The 23,951-nt window shown below is 34.4% G+C and overlaps 1 protein-coding gene across 2 annotated transcripts in view; it reads right to left on the bottom strand.

Annotated features, from left to right (window-relative positions):
- GALNT13 (polypeptide N-acetylgalactosaminyltransferase 13) overlaps window positions 1-23,951 on the bottom strand; it is a 535,071-nt gene that overhangs the window by 388,308 nt on the left and 122,812 nt on the right. The window contains exon 2 of one of the 2 annotated variants that reach the window (XM_057746924.1): window positions 22,886-22,897. The exons of the other annotated variant lie outside the window; for it this stretch is intronic. Within the exon in view, the coding sequence (XP_057602907.1) occupies window positions 22,886-22,897 (12 nt within the window). The remainder of the gene's footprint in view (window positions 1-22,885; window positions 22,898-23,951) is intronic. 2 annotated transcript variants of the gene reach the window in all.

Below are 23,951 nucleotides of genomic sequence, written 5' to 3'. Positions count from 1 at the left end.
GTAAAAATCCCTTTAAATGTTTTTCACAATAGCTAAATTCTCTAGGTTTCAAATAAAAACAATTTTAATTAAATAACATCATTGAGTAAGTCATCCTATGAGGCAATTTGATGATAAGAGATTTTTTAAAAAATATACTTTCTCTTCCTTTCTTCTTCATATTAATTCACACATACTTGTCCCTGAGGATATGAAAGAACAGTATTTTTTTTCCCTGAATCTATGAGTACAAAGAAAAAAGCCATGCAAGACTTGACTCTGTTTCTTCACTAAGGAACCCACAAAGTTTATGAGAAATTGTCATTCTGATTGGCCAAGGCCAACATACCTCCTGCAGGCTCCTCCAGCCAGAGCTCCTTTGCCTACTCACTCTTTGCATCAAACCACAAACACTAACCCCATCCCCCAATAACTCTTAACTTCACAGCTATCTTAGTAGAGGTAGAAATATCCATAATAGTAAGGACCCAGAAATGGCATCAGTTATGGCAACACTGGTCCTTACCCTCCAATCATCTATTTAAACCAGAGTTAACTTAGCATTCACATGTAATTTTGGTCCCAAGGTAACCAGAAGTGAACTTTCTCCTAATGATTATGAAATAATTCTTTTTTTAAATTAAAGCATAATTTACATTCAGTAAAACCTATTTTTTATGTACAATTCTATGAGTTATAGCCCTGTAATCAACACCAAAATTGATATAAAATAGTGGTTCCACCATCCCCAAGTTCATCCTTTTAGGCATATAGTTCTATAGTTCTGGAAAACACACACAGTTGTGTAACTACCATCATAATCAACAGTTCCATTGCCCCATAAGACTCCCTTGTGCCCTTCTGTAGAAAATTTTATCCTGTATTCCCTTCCCTTGAAAACTATAGATCTGTTTTCTGTCTCTATAATTACCTTCTTGCCAGAATGTCATATAGAAAGAATCATACACTTTATAGCCTTTTGAGTCCAGTTTTCCCACTTAGCATAATGAATGTGAAATCTATTCACATTGTTGCATTTATCAGTAATTAGTTCATTTCAATTGCTGAGAAGTATAGTGCTGTATGGATGTACCAGTTTGTTTATCCAGTCACTAGTTGAACACTTGGGTTGTCTGTAAGTGATTAGGAACAGTTGCTCTAAGTATTTGTATACAGGTAGTCAGGTAAACCTAAACCAGTTTGTAGAGAAGGCAATCATAGAAGTCAAGATTCTTCCTCCCAATTCAATGTTCAATCCTGTTATGTACCTCAAATCAAAAGTTATTCTTCAGATATCTTTAAGAGCCAAGTTCTGTTGAATTCCTAATGAATCACATGAGCCGTGGGAAGTTTTTAAGATATCCAGGAAAAAAGTAATAAACTAAAAGATAATCAGTTCTGTAGCCAAGTGTGGACAAGGAAGCCATGTGTCCATTCACTCAACAATCATTCATTGAGTATCAGCACACTGAAGGGCCTATGCTGGGTACCATTGAAGAAAGAGGAGTTAAGACACACTCCTACCTCTTACACTCAAGCATTTCAAGCAGGCAAGAAAAGACAAACCCAGTAACTGTGATTCAAAAGTAAAAAGAAAAATATTTAGTAAAAGAAATGCAAACCAAATGCTGAGGTAGTTTGAAGATGGCAAAACAAAAAAATCTAAATGAGAAGATTAGAGAAACTATAGGAACAGATTACATTTGAGTTGGTGGTGCTTTGAATGAGACACAGATATGATGACAAGCCATGTTAAGGAGAAGACGCACTTAAAATGTATGGAGAAAGTGGGCATGTGTGCAGGGAACGGAAAAAATAAGCTCATTGAGTTAAAACATAGAACATGTGGAGATAACATTGGGAAAGTAGACTGAGGTCAGATAATGCATACCTTGCTATGACATTTATTCCTCCTATGACAAATATTTCCTACCAAGACAGGCACAACAGCAAGCACTGACAATATTAGCCACAAACAAGACATACAAGTTGCCTGCCCTCATGGAGATAAAGTCTAGAGGCTCAGGAATTCAAGAAGCAATGACTGTTCATGAAGATTTTCAAGCAGTCAGGCTGATTTTGGGGAAGTGGGATGGTAGAGGAATATTAATATAACCAGGAAAACAAGTAAAAGAAAAAATTCAAACTATTTTCTCTTGGATGCTGACTTTGATTTTGCTGAAAAGTGTGAACAATGAGAACTATATATGTTTTATAAATGAAAATCATTTCTAAATAGACTTTTGAACATTTAGAGTTTAGATGGGACAGTGCACTGAATAAAATGTTTTGCTAAATAGGAGAATCACATGGTTTACATATAGAGCATAAAGTTCATATAGTGGAGTGGAATTTATAATATGTTAATCTAGAGAGAAAAGTATCTTGTATCTACACACCTTAATGCCATCCATCCACCTAAAAATACCTGTACCAATGAGTACGTACACTCTTTTAGAGGGGGAAGCTAAATTAAATAGATTCTTTAACTAGATTCAAACCCAGTTAATAATTAATTGTTAAAGGCTTCAACTTCAAGAAGGAAGGAGATAATTTTTCACCACCTACTTCTTTCAGTAATTGAGATTTAAACAGGAGTGGAATTTAACAAGTTTTACTCTACAGAACAGAACGTTCTGCACATTTGATGTCTCCTTGGCATTATCTTCTGATTTCCACTCAGACAATGTCCAATTCAAGAGATGATAGGACAGATATTGTTACCGAGAGTTACAACTACTGCTGGCTCTTATCTGAGCAACACGCCTCAGTCAACACAATGCTCCCAAAGTTTCCGAGAGACATTCTATTTTGGAGTTTATAATGTCCTATGTCCTCACAATGGGGGTCAAATATTGTGTCTGTGCTACAAAACAGACAGAAAATACTCAGCTTTGGTTACTGAAACAAATGACATGTGATTTCTTTTAAACTTTTCAATGATGTATTCAGGGATTTTTCCAGTAAAGTACAAAATAAGGACACAATATTTCTGAAATGATGATTAATTGATTTTGAAGATGATGAGTATGCAGAAAAATGCAACAACAAAAATATTAAGCATTAAAATATTTCACTATGCTGGATCCTATGAGGTAAAACAACTCACTTTTCTCTCTACTATATACATAGTATATAAACTATATATCCCTCTATATATCATATATAGCATACATAATATGTATCATATATACATAATCATACATATCATATGTGTATATATACATAGTGTGTAGACTATATATATACTATATATATACTAGTATGTATATATATATTTACATGTATATCTCCTGATATTATTAAGCCTTAAAAAAAGCAGCAATCTATTCACATATTCCCTCTTTGAGCACTCCACCATATCTGATATTTAACTGTTAAAATGCATATTTATATTTCAATATTATTTCCCTTCTACACTGGCTGCTGTGTTTTTCAGCATCAGAAGGAGAGATCCTCAAGGCTTTGTAAAATGAAAACAAAGGCAAGGCGGGGGCGGGGAAGGGAGCAGTACTTCATCATTCTCCAAAACCTTGTGGCTCTCTTTATTGGTCTTTCAAAGACTCCACCATTACAATAAGAAATCCAAGTTCATTTCTCAGAAGCAAATGTGAGAGTAGTTTATCCAGCAGACACTGTGATGGAACAAAAGAGCACTGGCTTTGGTGTTGAAGAAACAAGGTTCAAACATCACTTCTGCCTCTTACTGCTCCACCTACCAAGCCCTGTTCAACCCACAGGTGCAAGTTTTCCTTCCACAAGTAATTACATCTGCATCACTGTACTATTATTAATTTTTTTTAAAAAGTCATGTATGGGAAAATTATACAAATGTTCATTATTATTACATTTAAAATCTCTTGTTTCTCTTTCTATTATTGATTTCAATATTGACTCTGTGAGATAGGAAGTAGGATTGAAAAAAATTTTGCAACTAATTTTTTTGAGGCACAATTATAATAACATATTAAGAAAAAATCTAAACCAATAATAAACATTTAAAATAACTGAGGAAGGAAGATATATTTATTTATTTATTTTTATTTATTTATTTATTTATTTATTTATTTTTTGGGGGGTACACCAGGTTCAATCATCCGTTTTTATACACATATCCCCATCTTCCCTCCCTTCCTTGACGCCCCCCCCAAGCCCCCCCCACCCTCCCGGCCCCAGTCCTCAAAGGCATCTTCCATCCTCGAGTTGGACTCCCTTTGTTATACAACAACTTCCCACTGACTATTTTACAGTTGGTAGTATATATATGTCTGTGTTACTCTCTCGCTTCGTCTCAGTTTCCCCTTCACCCCCCGCCCCCTCCCATACCTCGAGTTCTCCAGTCCATTCTCTGTGGAAGATATATTTAGATAGAGGTATATTCTTATTTTGGAAAGGCTTGCTGGAATTGGTCCAAAAAAAAAGGTATCCAAGAAAATGAAAACAAAAGTAGTAATTTTAAAATTCTAAGAAGGACAAAAATTGTAGGATACATGTATTTAAAAATATATGTATGTATATATATATTTTACTATTCCATGGGCCAGTATATCAATAATGAAACACCCTAACTTCTAAGCATCAAAGGGGTAATGACTGGTGATTAACAGGTGCTAACCATTTTGACTGATCCTAAAGAAATGTCAGAATCAAGATTTAAAATATTATTATACTTTGGGATTTACACAAATACATTGAACTTTTAAAAAAGCCTTTCTATTGTTTTATTGATTCTATTGTTTACAACACAAGAACATCACATTAATACTGTAATGTAGCAGGATGGTAATTATTCATATGCATAAAACCACCATGTATTTTATTTCTCTAACAAAATAGTACATCTACAGTACTTTTTAAAATTCCCCACATATTCCTCTTTCTACACCTTTGACAATGAAATATGGCAGCACACTGATGAATATTTAAATTTCTCTGTCCTACACCCAATACTACTTTAGTCAAAGTGTTCTACCATACATGAGAAACAGTAGTTACTTCCACTGCTGATAGTATTTCAGTTTACACTGATAAGATGTAGGTATAACTTGTTTTACCCAAATAGAGGTCTTCATGACAATATATCTGATTAATTTTTAAGCCAATTATATTTTTCCATTACTATACATTTTAGAAAAAAAAGGCATACCAAGACATTTTGGCCTTATGCCACAATAAAAGAAATTATGTGTTATATTTCAGCTGGTCTAGTTTAATTGTATTTTAAAAGAAAAACTATCTTACAAAACCCCAATACTAACATTTAAAATAAATCAAGCATCAGGTTAGCTTACTTAAGCAGCAGGCAACAGATATAATATTTTCCAAATCAAGCTTTTATTTGTCAATCGAATATTTTCCAGTGTTTCTCAACTGGAGACAGTTTTGCCCCCCAGAGAACATCTGGCAATGTCGAGCAGGTGTTTTTAGTTGTCATAACTAGGAGCCACTGGCATTGGCTAATGGAATCTAACACATAGAGCCCGTGGATACTATTAAAACATCCTGCATGCACAAGATAGCCCTCATGATGAAGAATTATCCAGCCCCAAATGTCAACAGAAACAAGGCTGAGAAACCCTGCCTTAAATTAATATCACAATGAGGTTCTAATAAGAATATTAATACAAAATGATTTTTCAGACCAGCAAGCAATAGGATTCAGGAAAATGATAACAGCTCAGATGTAGAGAGTATTTATCACCAGCCAGGTGCTGTTTTACTAATTCGCTTACCAGTGTTAACCACAGTCCTAGGTGTTAGGCATCATTATTATCATCCTTTTTCTATGGATGGCAAAAATGAGACTTTAATTATCTTACTCAATGTTACCCATCTTCCAAAAATCTGAGACAAGATTTCAACCACAGCTTGCTAACTTTAGACTGTATACTCTTGACTACATCACTATACAGTTGACTCTTGAACAACACAAGTTTAACTGCACAGGTCCACTTATATGTGGATGTTTTTCCCTAAATATATACGAGAGTACTACAGCCTGCAGTTGGTTGAATCTGTGTATGCAGAACTGTGGATACAGAGGACCCACTGTGAAGTTATACTCAGATTTCTGACTGTGCAGAGGGTTGGTGCCCCTATCCCCCACATTGTTCAAGGGTCAACTGTATTGTCTTCATGTTGATCAAAGAACATGCTTTCTGATAGAGGTTTTTGAAAATGCATTGTATTTAATAAAATCTACGGAAACCCTGATCTATTATCCTCTACTAGAAAATCTCATTCTTGATCAATAGAAGTTTAAGACACTGCAGCTGTCACTAAGTCATTATTTATTCACTTATTGAGATTCTCATTTCAGCTTTAGCAAATGTACTCAAAACACCCAGAAGAATGAAAAATGCAACTAAGTGAAATATATCACACTAACAAGAAAATGAGAACAGAAACCACTTAGCTCTGGTATAATATGACAAGCATAAAAGCAAGCTAGGATAAGAGAAAGCCTCACCAAATCATCAGGAGGTCTCATATTTTCAGTACAGCGGAGATAAGTTACAGGCTACCAAAAATTCTCTCAGGAAAAATACAAACTCACTAACCAGAAAGTACGGTATATTCATTTTCTAGGATTGCCAGAACATAATACCATAGACTTGGTAGCTTAAATGACAAATTTATTTCTCACAGTTCTAGAGGCTAGAAGTCCAAGATCAAGGTGTTGGCAGGCTTGGTTTCTCCTGAGGTTTCTTTCCTTAGTTGCAGATGTTGTCTTCTCTCTTTGTTTTCACATGGACTTTCCTCTGTGTGCACAACCCTCTTCTTATAAGGACACCAGTCATGTTGGATTAGGGCCCCACCCTAACTGCTTCATTTTTACCTATTTAAAGACCTTATTTCCTAATATGGTACATCCTAAAGTACTGGGGGTTGGGACCTCATCATTAGATTTGGGAAGTACATAATTCTGCCTAACATATAACTAGGACAGTTTCTAAGACATGGGGCTTAACCTGCCCAGAACTCTTTCATGGAAGAGTAAAAGAACAGTCTGTCAGATATTAGGAAAAATCTATAAAATAGTTATAAGAATAAATAGCACTGTGTCATTCCAAGGTGGCACCACAGGTGCTAAATCTAAAGCGAGATGGCCAAGATTCAACTATTTCCAAACCCATGTTGAAATTTGTGTCTTCAAATGGCAATCATGGTCTCATCAATAGCCCTGTAGTGTCTTCCCCACATTTATTAGACAGGAAAATAAATTAATTAATAAATGAAAGACTTCAATGGCAAAAATACATTGACAGTCAAAGTGTATTGGATCTTTGTGTCAGTGAGGAAGAGAGAAATGTAATCCGGAGTCCCTCTGCTTTCAGCTAAGTTTCTTTTTTGTTTGTTTGTTATTGCTTTGTTTCTTTCCCTAAATTCATAGGAACATCAGAACTGCTGCCTTGAATCTAAGGCAGTTGTTTTCACTAGAAGTTAAAGCCTGCCTCTCTGTGCCTGCCAAGAAAGCAAGATCATAACTGCAAGGATATGTTTTTCTCCCTCACACTCTTGAAGCAACACGACTTGCCTCCAGAGCTGTCTGCCTACTCAGCAGGACAGCAAAACCAAAGAGAAAAAGATGAGAGTCAAGCAGAACAGAAGGAAAAGACCAAATGGAGAGAGAACTGAAGCAAGCAACACAGAGGAATGTTTTCTTAGAAAAATGGCTATTTGGAGTAAGACAAGAGGAGGCATGGTGATAGTAAAGAGCATTCATTAAATGTAAGCAAATCACTAATGATCAATCTTGTGTCATTCTAACATAAATGTCCATTTCATCCTTTTTCTTTGTCTCCTGTATCACGTCTGAAATGTTCCTCTCCTATCTCTTCTAACCACAGGAACCAAAAGTCATGTGGGTTTGACTGCAATAAGCTCTCCCCCCTTTAATCTCAACTTGATCATTTATCCTTAAACAGCACTTTCATCATGTGATTTCATTCCCCTTTTCTAAAAGTCTCTTCAATTAAAAAGGACTCAAGCATTCTATTACTTCTCTACATCATTTGGCCTCACCTGGCAGGTACACGATCCGTCCTTATTACTCATTACTTCAGTACACATTGAGTTTAGTGATGCCAATCTCCTCATTATTCTAAGATCATATCACCAATCAGCCCAGAATGTCTTCTCTTTTCCCCTGTACTGACCACAGACACCTCATCTCCTGATGCCCAGCTAATTGCCAGTCCATTTCCCAGTGATGGCTTCCAAATGGATGATACCAGAGCTGACCTGACAATCCACCTACCCTCTGGGTTTCTTACCCTGTATCTCCCACAATTACCTCAGATTAAATGTAACATTTAACTCATTGTCTCCTCCAAAAATAGCTGTTCCTGCCCCAGGGATCCCTTTATATACTCAGCCAAGACAGACCGAAAAATCACCCTTCACTCTTCCTCCCCTTTACCCCCTCCCCCACATCTAGTCATTCATTAAACCCTACTGAACTGACTCCTTAAAAGCCTCTCGTGTCTAGTACTGCCTCTCTGTGTTCTTTACCATGTTATTCATCATCCCCCACCGAGCCCAGGGTGTTAGGCCCCAACCCTCTTCTTTGCCACTCTACCTCTTTTTAATGCACCAAACTATAGCTCTATAGCAGGGGATCCAAGGCCCATCCTGATCTAGCACCTAGAGTAGTGGTCAACTTCTACCACTGTGACATCCCCAAGCCAGCAATATCATCCTGGCATATGACTGATGGTGAATCTCTCCAAGTTACTGCACTGGCAGATTCTATCTAAAATGCCTTCTCTTCCATTATCTTTCATACAAATTCTTATTTATGTTTTAAAGCAGTTCAGATGCACCTACTTGATGAAATCTTCCCTGACTTCACCAGGTAGACTTGGTCACATCTTCTCTAAAATTCTATTTTGTACAAACTGTTTTGACATTGATAATCTTATATTTCTTGTACATTATTCCAGGAAGTAGCCTGTGAGCTATTTGAAGATTTGGATCACACAGTTTTTTTCATTTATATATTCCCAGAATATATCAGAGTAATTATTCCACAGAAGATTTCAAATAGCTGCATGATAACTTATTGACCAAACAAGGACTAATCATCTAATATATGTATAGTACCATACTACTTGGAAGCATTATAAAAAAAAGATAATCCACAAACTACTTTTATAGATTCTGATGTTTTATTTAAAAATCTTAAGCATTACTTAACTTCTGAGCCTTAAGAAAATGGTTAGCCTTTGTATCTTTTTATATTAAAATGTGCAGGAGTATATTAATAACACACTAACAATATTTTAAACAAAAACAATGTTACTACATGACACGATGTCTTATGAAATATTCCACAGAAATCCTAGAAGAAAACATCTTACCATTACATGAGATATAAAATTGATAGCAAAATAATATCCATTATATCAGTAAATAACTAGCTTGTAACCAATTCAACAAAAAGAAAAGCATATTTTGCCATTTTAAAGGGCCTTGTGATGAAGTCTTTGTATATGTTTTAGCAAAAATTGTTACTTATGTTCAATATTTTTGAAAATAAAAACTTAGGATGTTAAGAAGCAATTCCATGAAACAAGAAATGTGTTGATCTCAAAAATAGGAAAATTACTTTGAAGGCAACATTTTTAAGAGAGATCAATTTATAATATACTTGCAGATAATTCAAAGTTTCAACTCATATATAAATGATAATATGCTTTAGAAAGCTTTTTATACAGTTTCTCAAGAATTTTAACTAGATGTTGAATTATTTTCCCTTTGTAATTCATACTGCAAGATCTACTTCATTATAATATTTTGTCAAGGTAGCTTTCAATTAAGATCTTGGTTTTTACACTTTTGAACTTAGTCTTTTCATAAAAATAAATCTATATATTAACTTTGCATATCTTGCTAATTCTTACTTCTTTGACTTGGACCTTGTGCCTTTGTTATTAACATTTTTCCCATTCTCCCCACTTATTCATTAACACACATCTTTCTTTTCAAAATCGAATTCAAATCTGATCCCCTGCAGAGCTGTACTTAACTAAGCCCAGATCTTACTCATCTCTTCCCTTTTAAATTCTGTATAGGCCTTGTGTTTGCTATGATACTTTTTACATATATAAGTTTTAACTCTCAGTTGATTTTTTGAAAGTAGAACTAGATGTTTTATCTCCTTCTATGCCAAGTAGATATTCAATAAATATTTTGACATATTTATAAATGTATTTTCAACTTTCCATTCTTTATTTTTTATGTTCTAGACATGTTTTTTAATTCACTTTACTTCAATTGGACAGATAGCTTTTTACTTTCTTAAAGATTTATCCGTCTAAAAATAAGTGACTAGCAAATAACTGCTGACAACTGTTTCATAGATCTTATTTCTATGTGCAATAGGTGTGTGTGTGTGTGTGTGCATATAACATTTTAAATTCTTACTGTAAAAGTAGGAGATTTTGAAAATGTTGATCTCTCGAAGTAATCCATTTATAGCTCAAGACAAGAGCTCTATGCATCACTCACGCTTTTTCTCTTTTCCTTTTATATTATTTCCTCTATATACATTTTGCTTTTTGATATTAACTATTAAAGTGGAGTAAAATGCTTTCTATGTTCTGGGTTCAAGATCTTGGTCACATCTCTCCTACTGTACCATGTGCTCCCTAGAGTTCATACATAGTTCTTTCACTTTCTTAAAAGACCCCAACTACCACAACCACAGTGCCTTTATGTTTGATAGTTTCACTGCCTTTGCATGGTTAACTCAAGTCATTCAAATTTTAGCCCTAATGAAACTTCCTCAAAAGGCTTCTGATCTCTCATATTAGGTTAGATATTTTGTTATATGGTATGCCACCCTGGACTATTCATTCATTGTAATTATAATTGTTTGTAATTATGTAGTTGGTTGATGTCTGTCTTCCCAGCAAGCTAAGATTCACACAGTATTCCCAGGAGCAAATACTGTGCCTCTGAAACACAGTAAACACATAATAAACATCCATTCAATGAATGAAGCTGTTTTATCTGTGCTTATCTATTTGCCAGAGGGACTGGTGAATACATCTGAAAGCAGTGTGGCCCAGCAGTGCTCAAGCTGAGAGAAAGGCAGAGAGACCCAACAGTTTTGCCAAGCAAAGCTAGTACCCCTGTTCAGCCAGGAACTTGGGATGCAGGTCAGCTTGAGTTAAGACAGCAAACAAAGTGCTTTACTGGTTCTAGAGCTGCTTCTCTTACTGAATGCTGGCAAGGAATCTAATCCATACCCCTACTCATTGCTAAATACAGCTTTCAGTGGGTCTGACTAGGCAACATAAACAGAGCACATGGGAATCTACAAAGCCCATTCATGAGCCCTATATACAGTGACACTTGAACAGAGAGAACAGCATGTAGCTTCCCCCATATGCAGAGTAAAACAGATGGCCTCACCTAATTAGGAACTTCAGTGCACACTCAGGCCTGATTCAGGTCCCCAAACGATGAGCTGTACAGGCCCTGGGTTCTGGCCTGAAGCTAATTCATAGCCATCTACTATTGAATACAGTATCCAGTGCTGACCATCTAGTAAGTCTGACCAGAGAATCCAGGCAACTCCGGAGCTCATCCTACAGCCTCTTTTGGGCAGGGAACCAAGAGCCAGCAGTTCTATCTAACTTTCTCAGCCAATGCCACCCCTCCCCATCTCTGTCCACAGAGCTTGAATAGCACCCTTGCCCAAAAATAGACCATAATAGCAGGCCCCATTTGCCCAAGGACATTACCAGCAGACACACCCAGAAACCCAATTGAGCTGACTGGTGAAGAACTGTCTCAGCCAAAGAAAACCTGTGAAGTCTGGAAGAGGAGCCCCATTACTCAAATGTGCAGACACCAACATAAGAAATCAAAGATCATGAAAAGTCAGGTAAATATAACATCAAAGAAAACTAAAAAAGTTCCAATAATTGGCCCTAAGAAAAGGAGATCTATGATCTGTCAGGCAAAGTATTCAGGATAATATTCTTAAGGAGGTTTAGTGAACTACAAGAAAACACAGACAGACAACTAAACAAAATTAGGAAAACCATGCATCAGTTCAACCACAAAATAGGGACCATAATAAGAAAATACTATCCCAGAAATCAAAGAGTTGAAAAATGCAATCACTGAACTGAAGAATTCAATAGTTTCAAAAGTAGATTTAACAAAGCAGAAGAAAGAATCAGTGACCTGAAAGATTGGACATTAGAAACTACCTAGTCAGAGGAGCAAAAAGAAAAAAGAATAAAAAAGAGTGATAAAAGCCTATGGAAATTATGAAACACAATGGAAAAAAAAATCACATTATGGGAATTCCAGAAGAAGAGAAAGAGACAGGGACAGCAAGTATATTTAAAGCATTATGGCTAAAAACTTGCCAAACCTGGGGAGAAAAATGGACACCCAGATCCATAAATAATCCAAAATTGGTAGAACCTGAATAGAGCTATACCAAGATACATTATAATTAAACTATCAAATGTCAAAGACAAAGAAAAAATTTTAAGAGCAACAGGAGAAAAGAGCAAAGTTACGTACAAGGGAAACCCCTTGTATAAGACTAGTGGCAGATTTCTCAACAGAAACTTTTCAGGCCAGGAAATGAGATGACATATTCAAAATATTGAAAGAAAATACATGTCAACCAAGAATTGTATATCCAGTGAAGCTGTCATTCAGAAACAAAGGAGGGATAAAGACATTCCCAAACAATGAAAAGCTGAAGGAGTCCATTAACATCAGACTTGCTTTACAAGTAATACTAAAGAGAATTCTTTGAGTGGAAGTAAAAGAATGCTAATTAACATCATAAAAATATAAAAATCTCACTGGTAATGGTAAATACACAATCATGATTGAACTTGGTGAACCCCCCCCAAAAAATAATAAATAAGTAAATAAAATTTTAAAAAAACAGCAAAAAATAATACACAATCATGGTTAAATTCTGCAATATGGTAAAAGTGTTGCATAAGTCAAAACTCTAGTTTAAAATTTTTTTTAAGTAGTAAAAATAACCATAATTACAAAAATTTGTTATTAGCTGCACAATATTAAAAAGCAACATATAAATTGTAACAGCAATACCTAAAATGTGAAGGAAAGGAAAAGTAAAATTGTAAAGTTTATGAATTCTAACGAAGTTAAGTTGTTATCAGTTTAAAATAGGGTGTCATTTGTTTAAGATATTTTAGGTAAGCCTAATGGTAACCATGGGAAAATCCTGTATTAATTATACAACAGAACATGATAAAGAGCCAAAGCATACTGATATCAAAAGATATCAAAACACAAAATGAGACAGCTGGCTAAGAAACAAGGAACAATGGATGTACAAAACAACCAGAAAAAAATTAACAAAAGGGCAGTAGTAAGTCTTCACTTATCAATAATTGCTTTAAATGTAAATGAATGAAAGTAATCAATCAAAAGACACAGAGTGGCTTAAATGGATAAAGAAACAAGATCCAACAATATGCCTTCTACAAGAGACTTATATTAGTCTTAAAGACACACACAGACTGAGATTGAAGGGATGGGAAAAGACATTTCAAGCAAGTGGTAACCAAAAAAAAGCAGGAATAGCTACCCTTATATCAGACAAAATAGATTTTAAACTAAAAATGGTAAATAGAGAAAAAGAAGGTCACTATACAATTATCGATGTGAAACATCACATTAATAAAATGAAAGAAAAGAATCACATGATCATCTCAACAGATGTAGAAAAGCATTTGACAAAACTCAATATCCATTCATGATAAACAAAAAAACCTCTCAACAAATTAGGCATAGAAGGAACATATCTCAGCATAATAAAGGTCATATATGACAAGCCCACAGCTAACATCATACTTAGAGGAAAAGCTTTCAAACTTTCACCATTAAGACGAGGAATAAGACAAAAGTGCCCACTCCCACAATTCCTATCTGACGAATTACTAGATGTCCTAGCTAGAGCAATTAGGCAAGAAAAATAAATGAAAGTTAACAAAATTGGAAAGGAAGAAGTAAAACTGTCTCTTTGCAGGTGATATGGTTTCATATACAGAAAACTTTAAGGATTCAACTGAAAAAACTGTCAGATCTAATCAATGAATTCCAGATCTAATCAATGAATTCCATAATGTTGAATAAAAAAATTAACATACAAAAATCAGTAGTGTTTCTATACACTAATAATCGTTATCTGAAAAAGAAATAAACATAATCTCATTTACAATAGCATCGAAAGCAATAAAATACTTAGGAATAAATTTAACTAAGGAGATGAAAGATCTCTATGTTGAAAACTGCAAGACATAGATGAAAGAAATTGAAGAATGAAAAGGTATCCCATGTTCACGGATTGGAAGAATTAATATTGTGTAAATGTCATATTAGAGGAAGCCATCTATAGATTCAATGCAATCTCTATTAAGATTCCAATGACATTTTTTACAGAAGTAGAAAAAACACTCCTAAAATTTACATGGAATCACAAAAAAGCCAAAGAAATCCTGAGAAATAAGAATAAAGCACAAGAACTTTCCTGATTTCATGTTCAACTATATAGCAACAGTCTTAAAAACATAGAGGTACTGATATAAAAAGACAAATAGACCAGTGGAACAGAATTGAGAACCTGGAAAAAGAAAACCCAAGCATATACAGTAAATTAATATTTCACATGCAAGCTGAGAATACTCAATGGAGAAAGATAGTTTCCTCAACAAATGGTGCTGGAATAATTGGATATTCATATGTAAAAGAATGAAATGACTTACACTACTCATAAAAATTAACTTGCAATGGATTAAAGACTTAAATGTAAGATCCAAAACAATGAACATCATAGAAGAAAACAAAAATAAAGCTTCTTGACATGGCTCTTGGTAATGATTTTTTGTATATGACATTTAAAACAAAACACAAGCAACAAAATAAAAAATAAACAAGTGGGACTACATCCAACTAAAAAGCTTCTGCACAGCAAAAGAAACCATTAACAAAGTTAAAGACAGCCTACGAAATAGAAAAAAATTTGCAAACCATATATCTCATAAGGGGCTAATACCCACAATATATAAGGAACTCATACAACTCAATAGTAAAAAATATAATAACCCAATCAAAAATGGGCAAAGGACCTGAATAGACATTTCTCCAAAAAGATATACAGAAGGTCAAACGGTACCTGACAAGATGCTCAACATCACCAGTCATTAGAGAAATGCAAATTAAAACCACAATGAGATAGCAACTCACATCTGTTAAAATGGCTATCATCAAAAAGACAAGAGATAACAAACACTAGAATGGATGTGGAGAAAAGGGAATCCTTGTGCACTGATTGTATTGGTAGAGTCACTATGGAAAACAGTATAAAAGTTTCTCAAAAATTAAAAATAGAACTATCATATTATCTAGCAATTCCACTTCTGGAATTATATCCAAAGGAAACAAAAATACTAACTGGAAAAAAATATCTGCACTCCCATGGTCATAGTAGCATTATTTATAATAAGCAAGACGTTGAAACAGCCTAGGTGTCCATCAATGGATAAATGGATAAAGAAGTTGTGTAAATATTCCTGGAATATTATTCAGCCATTAAAAATGAGGAACTCCTACCATCTGTGACAACATGGGTGGATCTTGAAGGCATTATTCTAAGTGAGATGTCAAACAGATAAAGACTAACACTGTATGACCTCACTTAAAATAAAACCAAACTCAGAGAAAAAGAGATTAGGCCTGTGGTTACCAGAAGCAAAAGGCAAGGGAAGGAAAAATGCCAAAAGGAAGTAAAAAGATAGAAAGAAAAATTTCCAATTCTAAGATAAATGAGTACTAGAAGGTAAAGTACAACCTGACAACTGTGGCTAACACTGCTGTATGATATTTAGGAAAGTTGTTAAGAGATTAAATCCTAAATTTTCTCATCATAATAAGAAGTTATTTTTTTCCTTTTTTATTTTCATCTTTTCTTTTTATTGCGCCTGTATGAGAAGATGGTTGTTAGCGAACCAAATATAGTAATCACTTCACAATATATGTAAATCAAACCATTATGCTGTACAACTTAAACTTCTGTAGTGTGTATGGCAATTATTTTTCACTAAAACTGGGAAAAATGAATAAAATAGCATCTGTTGTCACAGGACTGACATTTCATTTGGGAGAAACAAAATAGAGAGGTAGATAGACAAATGAATAATGGAAGGAAGGAAGGAAGGAAGGACGGAAGGACGGACGGACGGACGGACGGTTTAGAGTGTTGTGCATTTTAAACATGATTATCATATTGCCAGGAGACTGCTTTAGACTGAGTCGTCAGGGATCTCCTCTCTGAAGATGTGTCATTTAAGCTGTGACCAAGAAATGACTCATTATAATGTTGTAACGTGTAACCCTGTAGTAAAAAAGTCTGCTAGTTTGTCTACCTCACTGACTGTAAGATCCTTCTTTGAAAGTAGGGATTAAATCCTCAGTACTTAGAATAATGAGCAGTACATAATAGTACTCAGTACATATTTTTAAGGTGCCTAAAAAAAAAAAACACTGTGATTTAATGGGGCAAATGTTATTTCCAATTTATGTGCAAAAGTTAAGAGACCCAAAGAAGTTAAATCATAATGGATATTCACAGTAGAATCCGAAGTTCTACCTGAGTTGCTTCTCCAAACTTCTCACCCATTAAAATCTTGATCTTGCTCCTCCTTTTAAGAGCTGTGATACACAGCCAATAAGTCTTCAGTCTCAAGTCACAGAGTTGATACATTTGTAGTAGATGGAGTACAGTTATTGTGTAGAAAGAGTGTCACTTGCATTGTGATTTGTTTAAATCAACTATAAAACACTGCAATTTAAAATTTTAGGTTTGAATCTGTTCAATAAATTTACCAAACACCTAGTTTATACAATGCCATGGAAAGAAAGAAATATTATTTTATTGTCATGAGATTTAAAAACCAGTCAGAAAGACAAACATGAGAAAAACTAACTATAAACAACACTATACGGCATGAAGTTTGATGGAAACACAGCAGAAGCAGCTTTCAAATGTTCAAAGAACTGTTCACGACACAGAACAAAAGAAAGCACACAAGCTTTAGCCCTAAAAGGCTTATTGAAGCTTACAATTCAAGGGGAAAATGCACCAATATACTGTTTAACTTAATAAATTAGGGGTTTCTTCTTAAGTTGATAAAGCACTTCCACCTATTCTGTTTTTTCTTTTCCTCTCTTTTTTCTAAAAATCAGGAAAAAAATAAAATTAGCAATTGATTTGTGTCTGTACATACATTATGGTGATTTAACATTAAGTCTTAGACATAGCCTTTAATGAGAAAAAATCATACCTTAGTTCAATTTTATTTCTGGTTGGTGTAGCAGATTGCATAGAAACAAAGGGCAAAAAGCAGTAAAGTATATGTCTGAATTAGATATGTATTATAAAGCTCATCTCCAACATCATGATGATTTTGGAAGACATTAGAGGCTTCCTATATCAGCAGTAACTATATACAAATTACATTTTATATTTTAAGAGAAATTTTCTGGAATATCTGTATAAATTCTTATGTCTATTTAAAAAATACACTCTCAAGAGGATAAGCCAGGCTGAAGGAATTCTGAACTTCTCATTTTTCAATAGGTTATATGGCCATCTTGATGATTTATATAAATTAATTCATGGTGTACTTCTTTTCTCATGTGTAAACAACTTAATACTGTGTTTACATTGGTTTTAATCAATTCTGCAATAATATTGGCCCAGAAAGAAAACCACACACACTTTTATCTTATTTTTCTAGGATAAAAATTACAATTAAAAGGCAATGAGGATATATGTATTTGTATAACAGTCACTTTGCTGTACACCTGAAACTAATACAACATTGTAAATCAATAATACCCCAATAAATTTTTTTAAAAAGGCAATGAAAAATTTCCATTTTCTGAATCTATCAAGAAACTCCTTTGTAAAATAAGTAAAAATATATACATATATAAAACAAGCAAGAGTTTAATGCCTAAAAGTAACAATGTACTTATTGGGGAAAACAAGCAAAATACCATAATCTAAAAAATGTCCAAAGTTCCCTATTTAAGTTAGCTTGAGTTATTTCTACAACAAAACACATTTGGCCAGTGAAGAAGAAGCTACATTTCATGAGACCCTTCACAAGCCCTGAAATCTATAAAATAGAGATTTTTTTTTTATCAAAGAACAAGATAACCACTGAATTTACAGTAACAATCCATCTGAAATGTGTGGTTTAACATATATAATTGTGTCCTACACATAATAATCAGTCAAATCAAATCAATATAAATCCCATGCCTTAGCAATAGTCCTAAACTTTTTATGAGGTTTACTATTTTTGCTACTGATGAAGTTTCATAGCAGTACTTTCTACAAAAAGAGATGTTCTCTTTAAAATTACCACATGGTAGCATAAAGGATATGCATGTCTGATGAATAATAATAAATAGGTTTGAGTCAGAAAGCAGAAAAAGAAAATATTGATATGCTCATTTAAAATAAAAGTATTTCACATTTGCCAACTTTTTCCTTTATCTTGCTAACAAAATCATTTTTTCGCTAGGTCAGTAATCCCTAGCACCTACCTTAACAGTAATGTAGTTCCCCACTTGAGCATTCTGACACATACAAAAGCAGAAAGGACATTCTCCCTGACTAAGCAATATCATCAAAGCAATATTACAATAAATTGTGAATAATGCCCACTCCCTATGTGTCACACATCATTCAAAGAACTTTAAAGGTTTTACCTCAATGATTATCACAATTCTGAGAGATAGGTATTGTTATTTTACTTTACAGATTAAGACAGTGAAACAGAATTTAAAAATCTGCCCAAGGTTGTGTGGCTGACTTCCAGCAGAACAAAGATTTAAACCAAGACAATATGATTTCAGAGCCTACACTTTTATCCATTAGTAGTTATACTACCTCCCAATAAAAATAGTTTTTAATCACAGTGTATTCCAGTCATTGGACCAAAATGTCAATGCCCAAGAGGCATCAGAAAAATGTCTTATATTTGAATATATTTGGTTTAGGCTTTAAAGGACTCTGAAATGACCCTCTGGATTTGGCATTTTCATATTTTAGTCATGCATATCTTGGACTTTTAGCTTTCTCTCACAATCAAAAATACACGTGTGTGTGTGTGTGTGTGTGTATCCTTCTTCTGTATTAGACAGTGATTCAACTGAGATAGAAACAGGTCTGGTTCTATATCTACAATACCTAGCAAGTGTCTGAAAAACACATAGCAGGCATTTGAATAAAGGATTACTTAATGAAAACATACATGAATGAATTAACATAGTCAGTAAAATGATCTCAAAAGCATACCTTGTACACAAAAAGGCTAGAGATAACAGTGAATAATTACATCTAAAATCTCTACAGTACTTATAAGATTAAGAATTTCCTTCACATACTACACTCAATTTGCAGAACACCATAAGGACTACAATACTATCTGCGCTTTTAATACATAAGTTTCATAAAAAGCCCAGCCAAGGCACTATACTTAGGAAGTGGTAGAATCACCACTCAAACCCACGTTTTCTGACTTTTAATGCAGGTCATTTTCCACATACACTCCACAAAAAGAACAAGTCATACCTTAATTCATACTTCTTCTTGAAGATTGATATGGTATACTGAATCACTTTAAATTCCTCACAAAATAACTTCAGTATGTTTTTAAATCATAAGGCATTAATAAAATGGTTGCTTCTTGTTTTAAAATACACAAGAATCTTTGCTTATTAGGTACTTATAAAAACTACATTTTCTAAAGCAGTGGTTTTCAAACTTTACTGTGCATTAGGAACACCTGGGGAGTTGATTTTTTTAAATCCTAATATCCCATCCACACACTATAAATTTTAAGTTAGAATCCCTGGGGCTGTAACCAAGGCATCAATATATATATTTTTTAAAGTCCACAAGTGTTTCCAATGTGCAGCCAAGTTTGTGAACCATCCTTCTGAGTTTTCACGGACTCTTGCAGTGTTTTCTTTCTCCCCATATTGGATTAGAGGGAAGACTTGTGTTAGGTTGCAGAGGTGAAAGCAGGAACACTTGATGGTGTAAAGAAAAATGAAAAAATTAGTTAAAAGAAGAAAGTATGTTAAAAATATATGTATATATATACACATACACGCATGCACACATACACATGATCCATGAAAAATAGAATATATCTTAATACTGCATATTTTCTTGCCATTACTTCTGTGCATCAAATGAGTCAATAATAAGTCAAGGCTGATTTCCACTTTAGGAATGGAGTCTGAGATATGTAAATTACCTTGTGGTGAAACAGTTGTTCTCTCAGAAGCTTTTGATTTGTCATCATCCTATAAATTTTGCATAAGTTAAACAGCATTTACCATGATGGTAAATGCAATGCAGAATTTGTGGTCACATTCTAGGCAATTAGAATATATCGAGGGATCAATTTTGCTATTTTTGGTACAGATAAATTTAAACAACATAGTTATAGTGTTAACTAGTCTCACTTTAAGATTGAAGAAGGCTTCTAGGGAAGTCACTGCTGCTATAGCAGTATTTAAGTTGGACACTAAGAGTTGGTAAACTGCATCAATAAATGGGACAAAAATTTGTCTTAATAAATAATTCTTCAAAATAGATACAGAGAAGTCAGCTGTATATGTCTTTTCCTCTGGATGTCTCATATATATATATATGTATATATATATATATATGAGAAATAACTATTCACCCCTTATTAGGGATAAATTAGAAATACCAGAAGAAATCATTAAAAAAAATCAATACATAACAGAAAGCCAGGTTTATAAGTCTATCAACAGCAAAGATTATTAGATATTTACACTATTAGGTATGGAGGGAGGTCTTCATCTAAAAGCGAATTATTTTTCACTTCTCTGTCCCGCAACTATGACTAAGGTTCAATCAATATTTGTAACCTAATAATGCTAAAATTCTAAAATGTGTTTCTAGGTTTTACTAAAGTATGCCTTAGAAAAATGGTTTCGTTATATTTAGTTATGTGCTCTCATTACAAATTCATTTATTCAACAAAATTTTCAACAATTATGCATCAAATATCTACTATGTGCCAATCACTGGTGTAGGCACTAACAAATAATATAGTGATCAAAATATGTCTGCTTCCATGGATCAAACATACTGTTTAAATTTTTAAAAAATCAATTAATAGTTTAAACCATTCTACTTTGAAATAGTTTTCCTATTTTAAAAAATAATTGTTCAATCACAGCACACTAGACATCTGCTAATTTTCTTACTATATAGTGATGGAGAAACAATTTGCAATGACATTAACCAGTGTAGGAGAAATATACCCTAGTTCTGGGACCAATTTAAAGTTCTAGGTTATACTAAATCCTGGTATTTGACTTCCAACTACTTTGTCTTCAGGATTTATTTTCGATGAGAAGTAAGCTGTATATAATATGTGTTTTCCTCTGGATGTCTTCAAGATTTTCTGTCTTCATTTGTCATTTGGTTGTAATTTCTTCTTTGAGCTTCTTCAATCTGTGCTTTGGTGTCTTTTTCTCATTAAATTTTCAATGTTTTTCTTATTAATTTTTGAAAATTATTTGCCATTATTTCTTCAAATTTTATTTGGTTCTGTTCTCTTCCTTCTCCATCTTGGATTATAATTACACATATATAAACGTACTTCTGATATTACAAATGTACTACATGATATTGTACCATAACTCTATGTTTTAAACTGGTTTTTCTATGTTTTAAACTTTTTTTTCCCTCTTGGTTTTCCAGTTGGAGTAATTTCTGTGGACCTACCTTCAAGTACAATAATTCTTTGCTCTGCTGTACCAAGCATACTGATGAGCCCATAAAGGCATTCTTCAATTACTGTGTTTTTCATACTAACATTTCTGTTTGACTCTTCCTTGGTTTCCAGCTTTGCTAAAATTACCTATGTGATATGCATATTATCCACCTTTTACAGTAGGGTCTTTAAAATATTGTTATTTAAAATGTGTCTGATGGTTCTATTATCTGGGTCATATGTCTAGTCTGTTGAATTTTTTTCTTGGCAGTGTGTCCATTTTATTGTGCCATTTTGTGTGCCTCATAAATTTTGTTGAAAGCTGGACATTAGAGACTGAGTAAATAGTTTTTACATTTTTAAATGAGAGTGACTGCCCTTCTGTTAGTGCTAGGGTTTGAATCAATCCACTCAGGAGCTGAGCTAGGTTTGGGATTTGTTATTACCAAGTTTACTGTCTGCATCACAGGATTCATGTTCTTCTAGCATTATCTTGTGTTTAAGGTAGGGACTAGTTGGATCAAGGCATTTTTCTCAATAGCTTTTCTACACTCAACTTTGGTCTTCCCTTTGCTCTGTGCCTCTGAGAAAGTCTCTCTGCATGCTCTTTTGCTCACCTAGCAGTGTTCCACTGTTACTTTTATTTGAAGCTTGTTAGCCTGGTTGGTGGCAGACCAGGGTGATGGGTATTCTCTTTTGTTCTGATTAACCTTCAGTCTTTTTTTTAAATTTATTTATTTTATTTATTTATTGGCTGCATTGGGTCTTCGTTGCTGCACACGGGCTTTCTCTAGTTTCCGCGAGTGGGGCTACTCTTCATTGTGGTGTGCAGGGTCCTCATTGTAGTGGCTTCTCTTGTTGTGGAGCATGGGCCCTAGGCGCGTGAGCTTCAATAGTTGCGGCACATGGGCTCAGTAGTTGTGGCTCATGGGCTCTAGAGCACAGGCTCAATAGTTGTGGCGCACGGGCTTAGTTGCTTTGTGGCATGTGGAATCGTCCCAGGGCAGGGCTCGAACCCGTGTCCCCTGCACTGGCAGGCGGATTTTTTACCACTGCGCCACCTAGGAAGTCCCCTCAGTCTTAACTAGATTCTGTGGCTCTGGGTCTAAAGGTTGTGGTCCTCACAGCACTTCAGTTTCTTCCTCCAGCTGCAGATCTGAGACTAGGGAGTATTCTTGCCTTTTCTCTAGGGAAAGAGTACATTTTTCTATTGTCTTTCCCCTGCTTCAGTGGGTTTTCAGCTGGGACCCTAGGAGTCATGGTTTGTCTTTCCCCTAGCAGTTTGAGGTTTTTCTTCTGTAAAAGAGGAGAAATGAAAAATCCAGGTGGTATTTTCTGTCTTTCCCAGAGTGGCTGCTGTACCCTACGCTAAGCCTGTGCTAGAAGAGATGATTTCTGAGGACTCTAGCCAATCTTTATTTTTCTTGATGAGCATTCATTAAGGTCCATGGAGAAAGCATACAAGTGAGCAAAAATTCCCCATATACCTGCGGCATCTGGGAATACTCTATTCTCTTCATGGCCTGCATTGCCTTTATTAAAGAGTTTAGTCAAATTCATTTTTTAAATTTTTATTGAAATATATTTGACAACCACTGTATAAATTTATGGTGTATAACATTGATGTAATACATGTATATTTGTAATTGATTGCTATTGTAGCAATAATTAGCACCTCTTTCACATCACATAATCACCATCTCTTCTTAGTGGTTAGAATAATTAACATTAGTCTCATGGCAAGTTTGATGATTATAATACAATAGTGTTGTCTATATTTACTACACTGTACTTTAGGTCTCTAGGACTTGCTTTCTACATGATGCACGTTTGTACTTAAACATCTCTCCTATCCCTCCAACCCCCAGCCCCTGATTTTACTGTGTCTATGAGTTAGGATTTTTAGATTCCACATATAAGTGATATCACACATTACTGCTGACTGATGGCATCTGCCCCAGGCAAACAAGCGCTTGTGTCTTCTCTTAAGTTTCAAGTTAGTTGGTTGCCCTACCACCTCAGCTCTCTGATGTGTTCAAGAAAAATTGTGAATTTGCAGATCATCCAGCTTTTGGTTATTGCTGTTTTATTTTTATTTTTATTTTTTTGCCATGCTCGGGCTTTCTT

This window comes from Hippopotamus amphibius, chromosome 8, assembly GCF_030028045.1.
Source record: "Hippopotamus amphibius kiboko isolate mHipAmp2 chromosome 8, mHipAmp2.hap2, whole genome shotgun sequence".
Taxonomy (NCBI): domain Eukaryota; kingdom Metazoa; phylum Chordata; class Mammalia; order Artiodactyla; family Hippopotamidae; genus Hippopotamus; species Hippopotamus amphibius.
The sequence above is the reverse complement of the archived record's forward strand: the minus strand, read 5'-3'. Positions and strand labels throughout refer to the sequence as shown.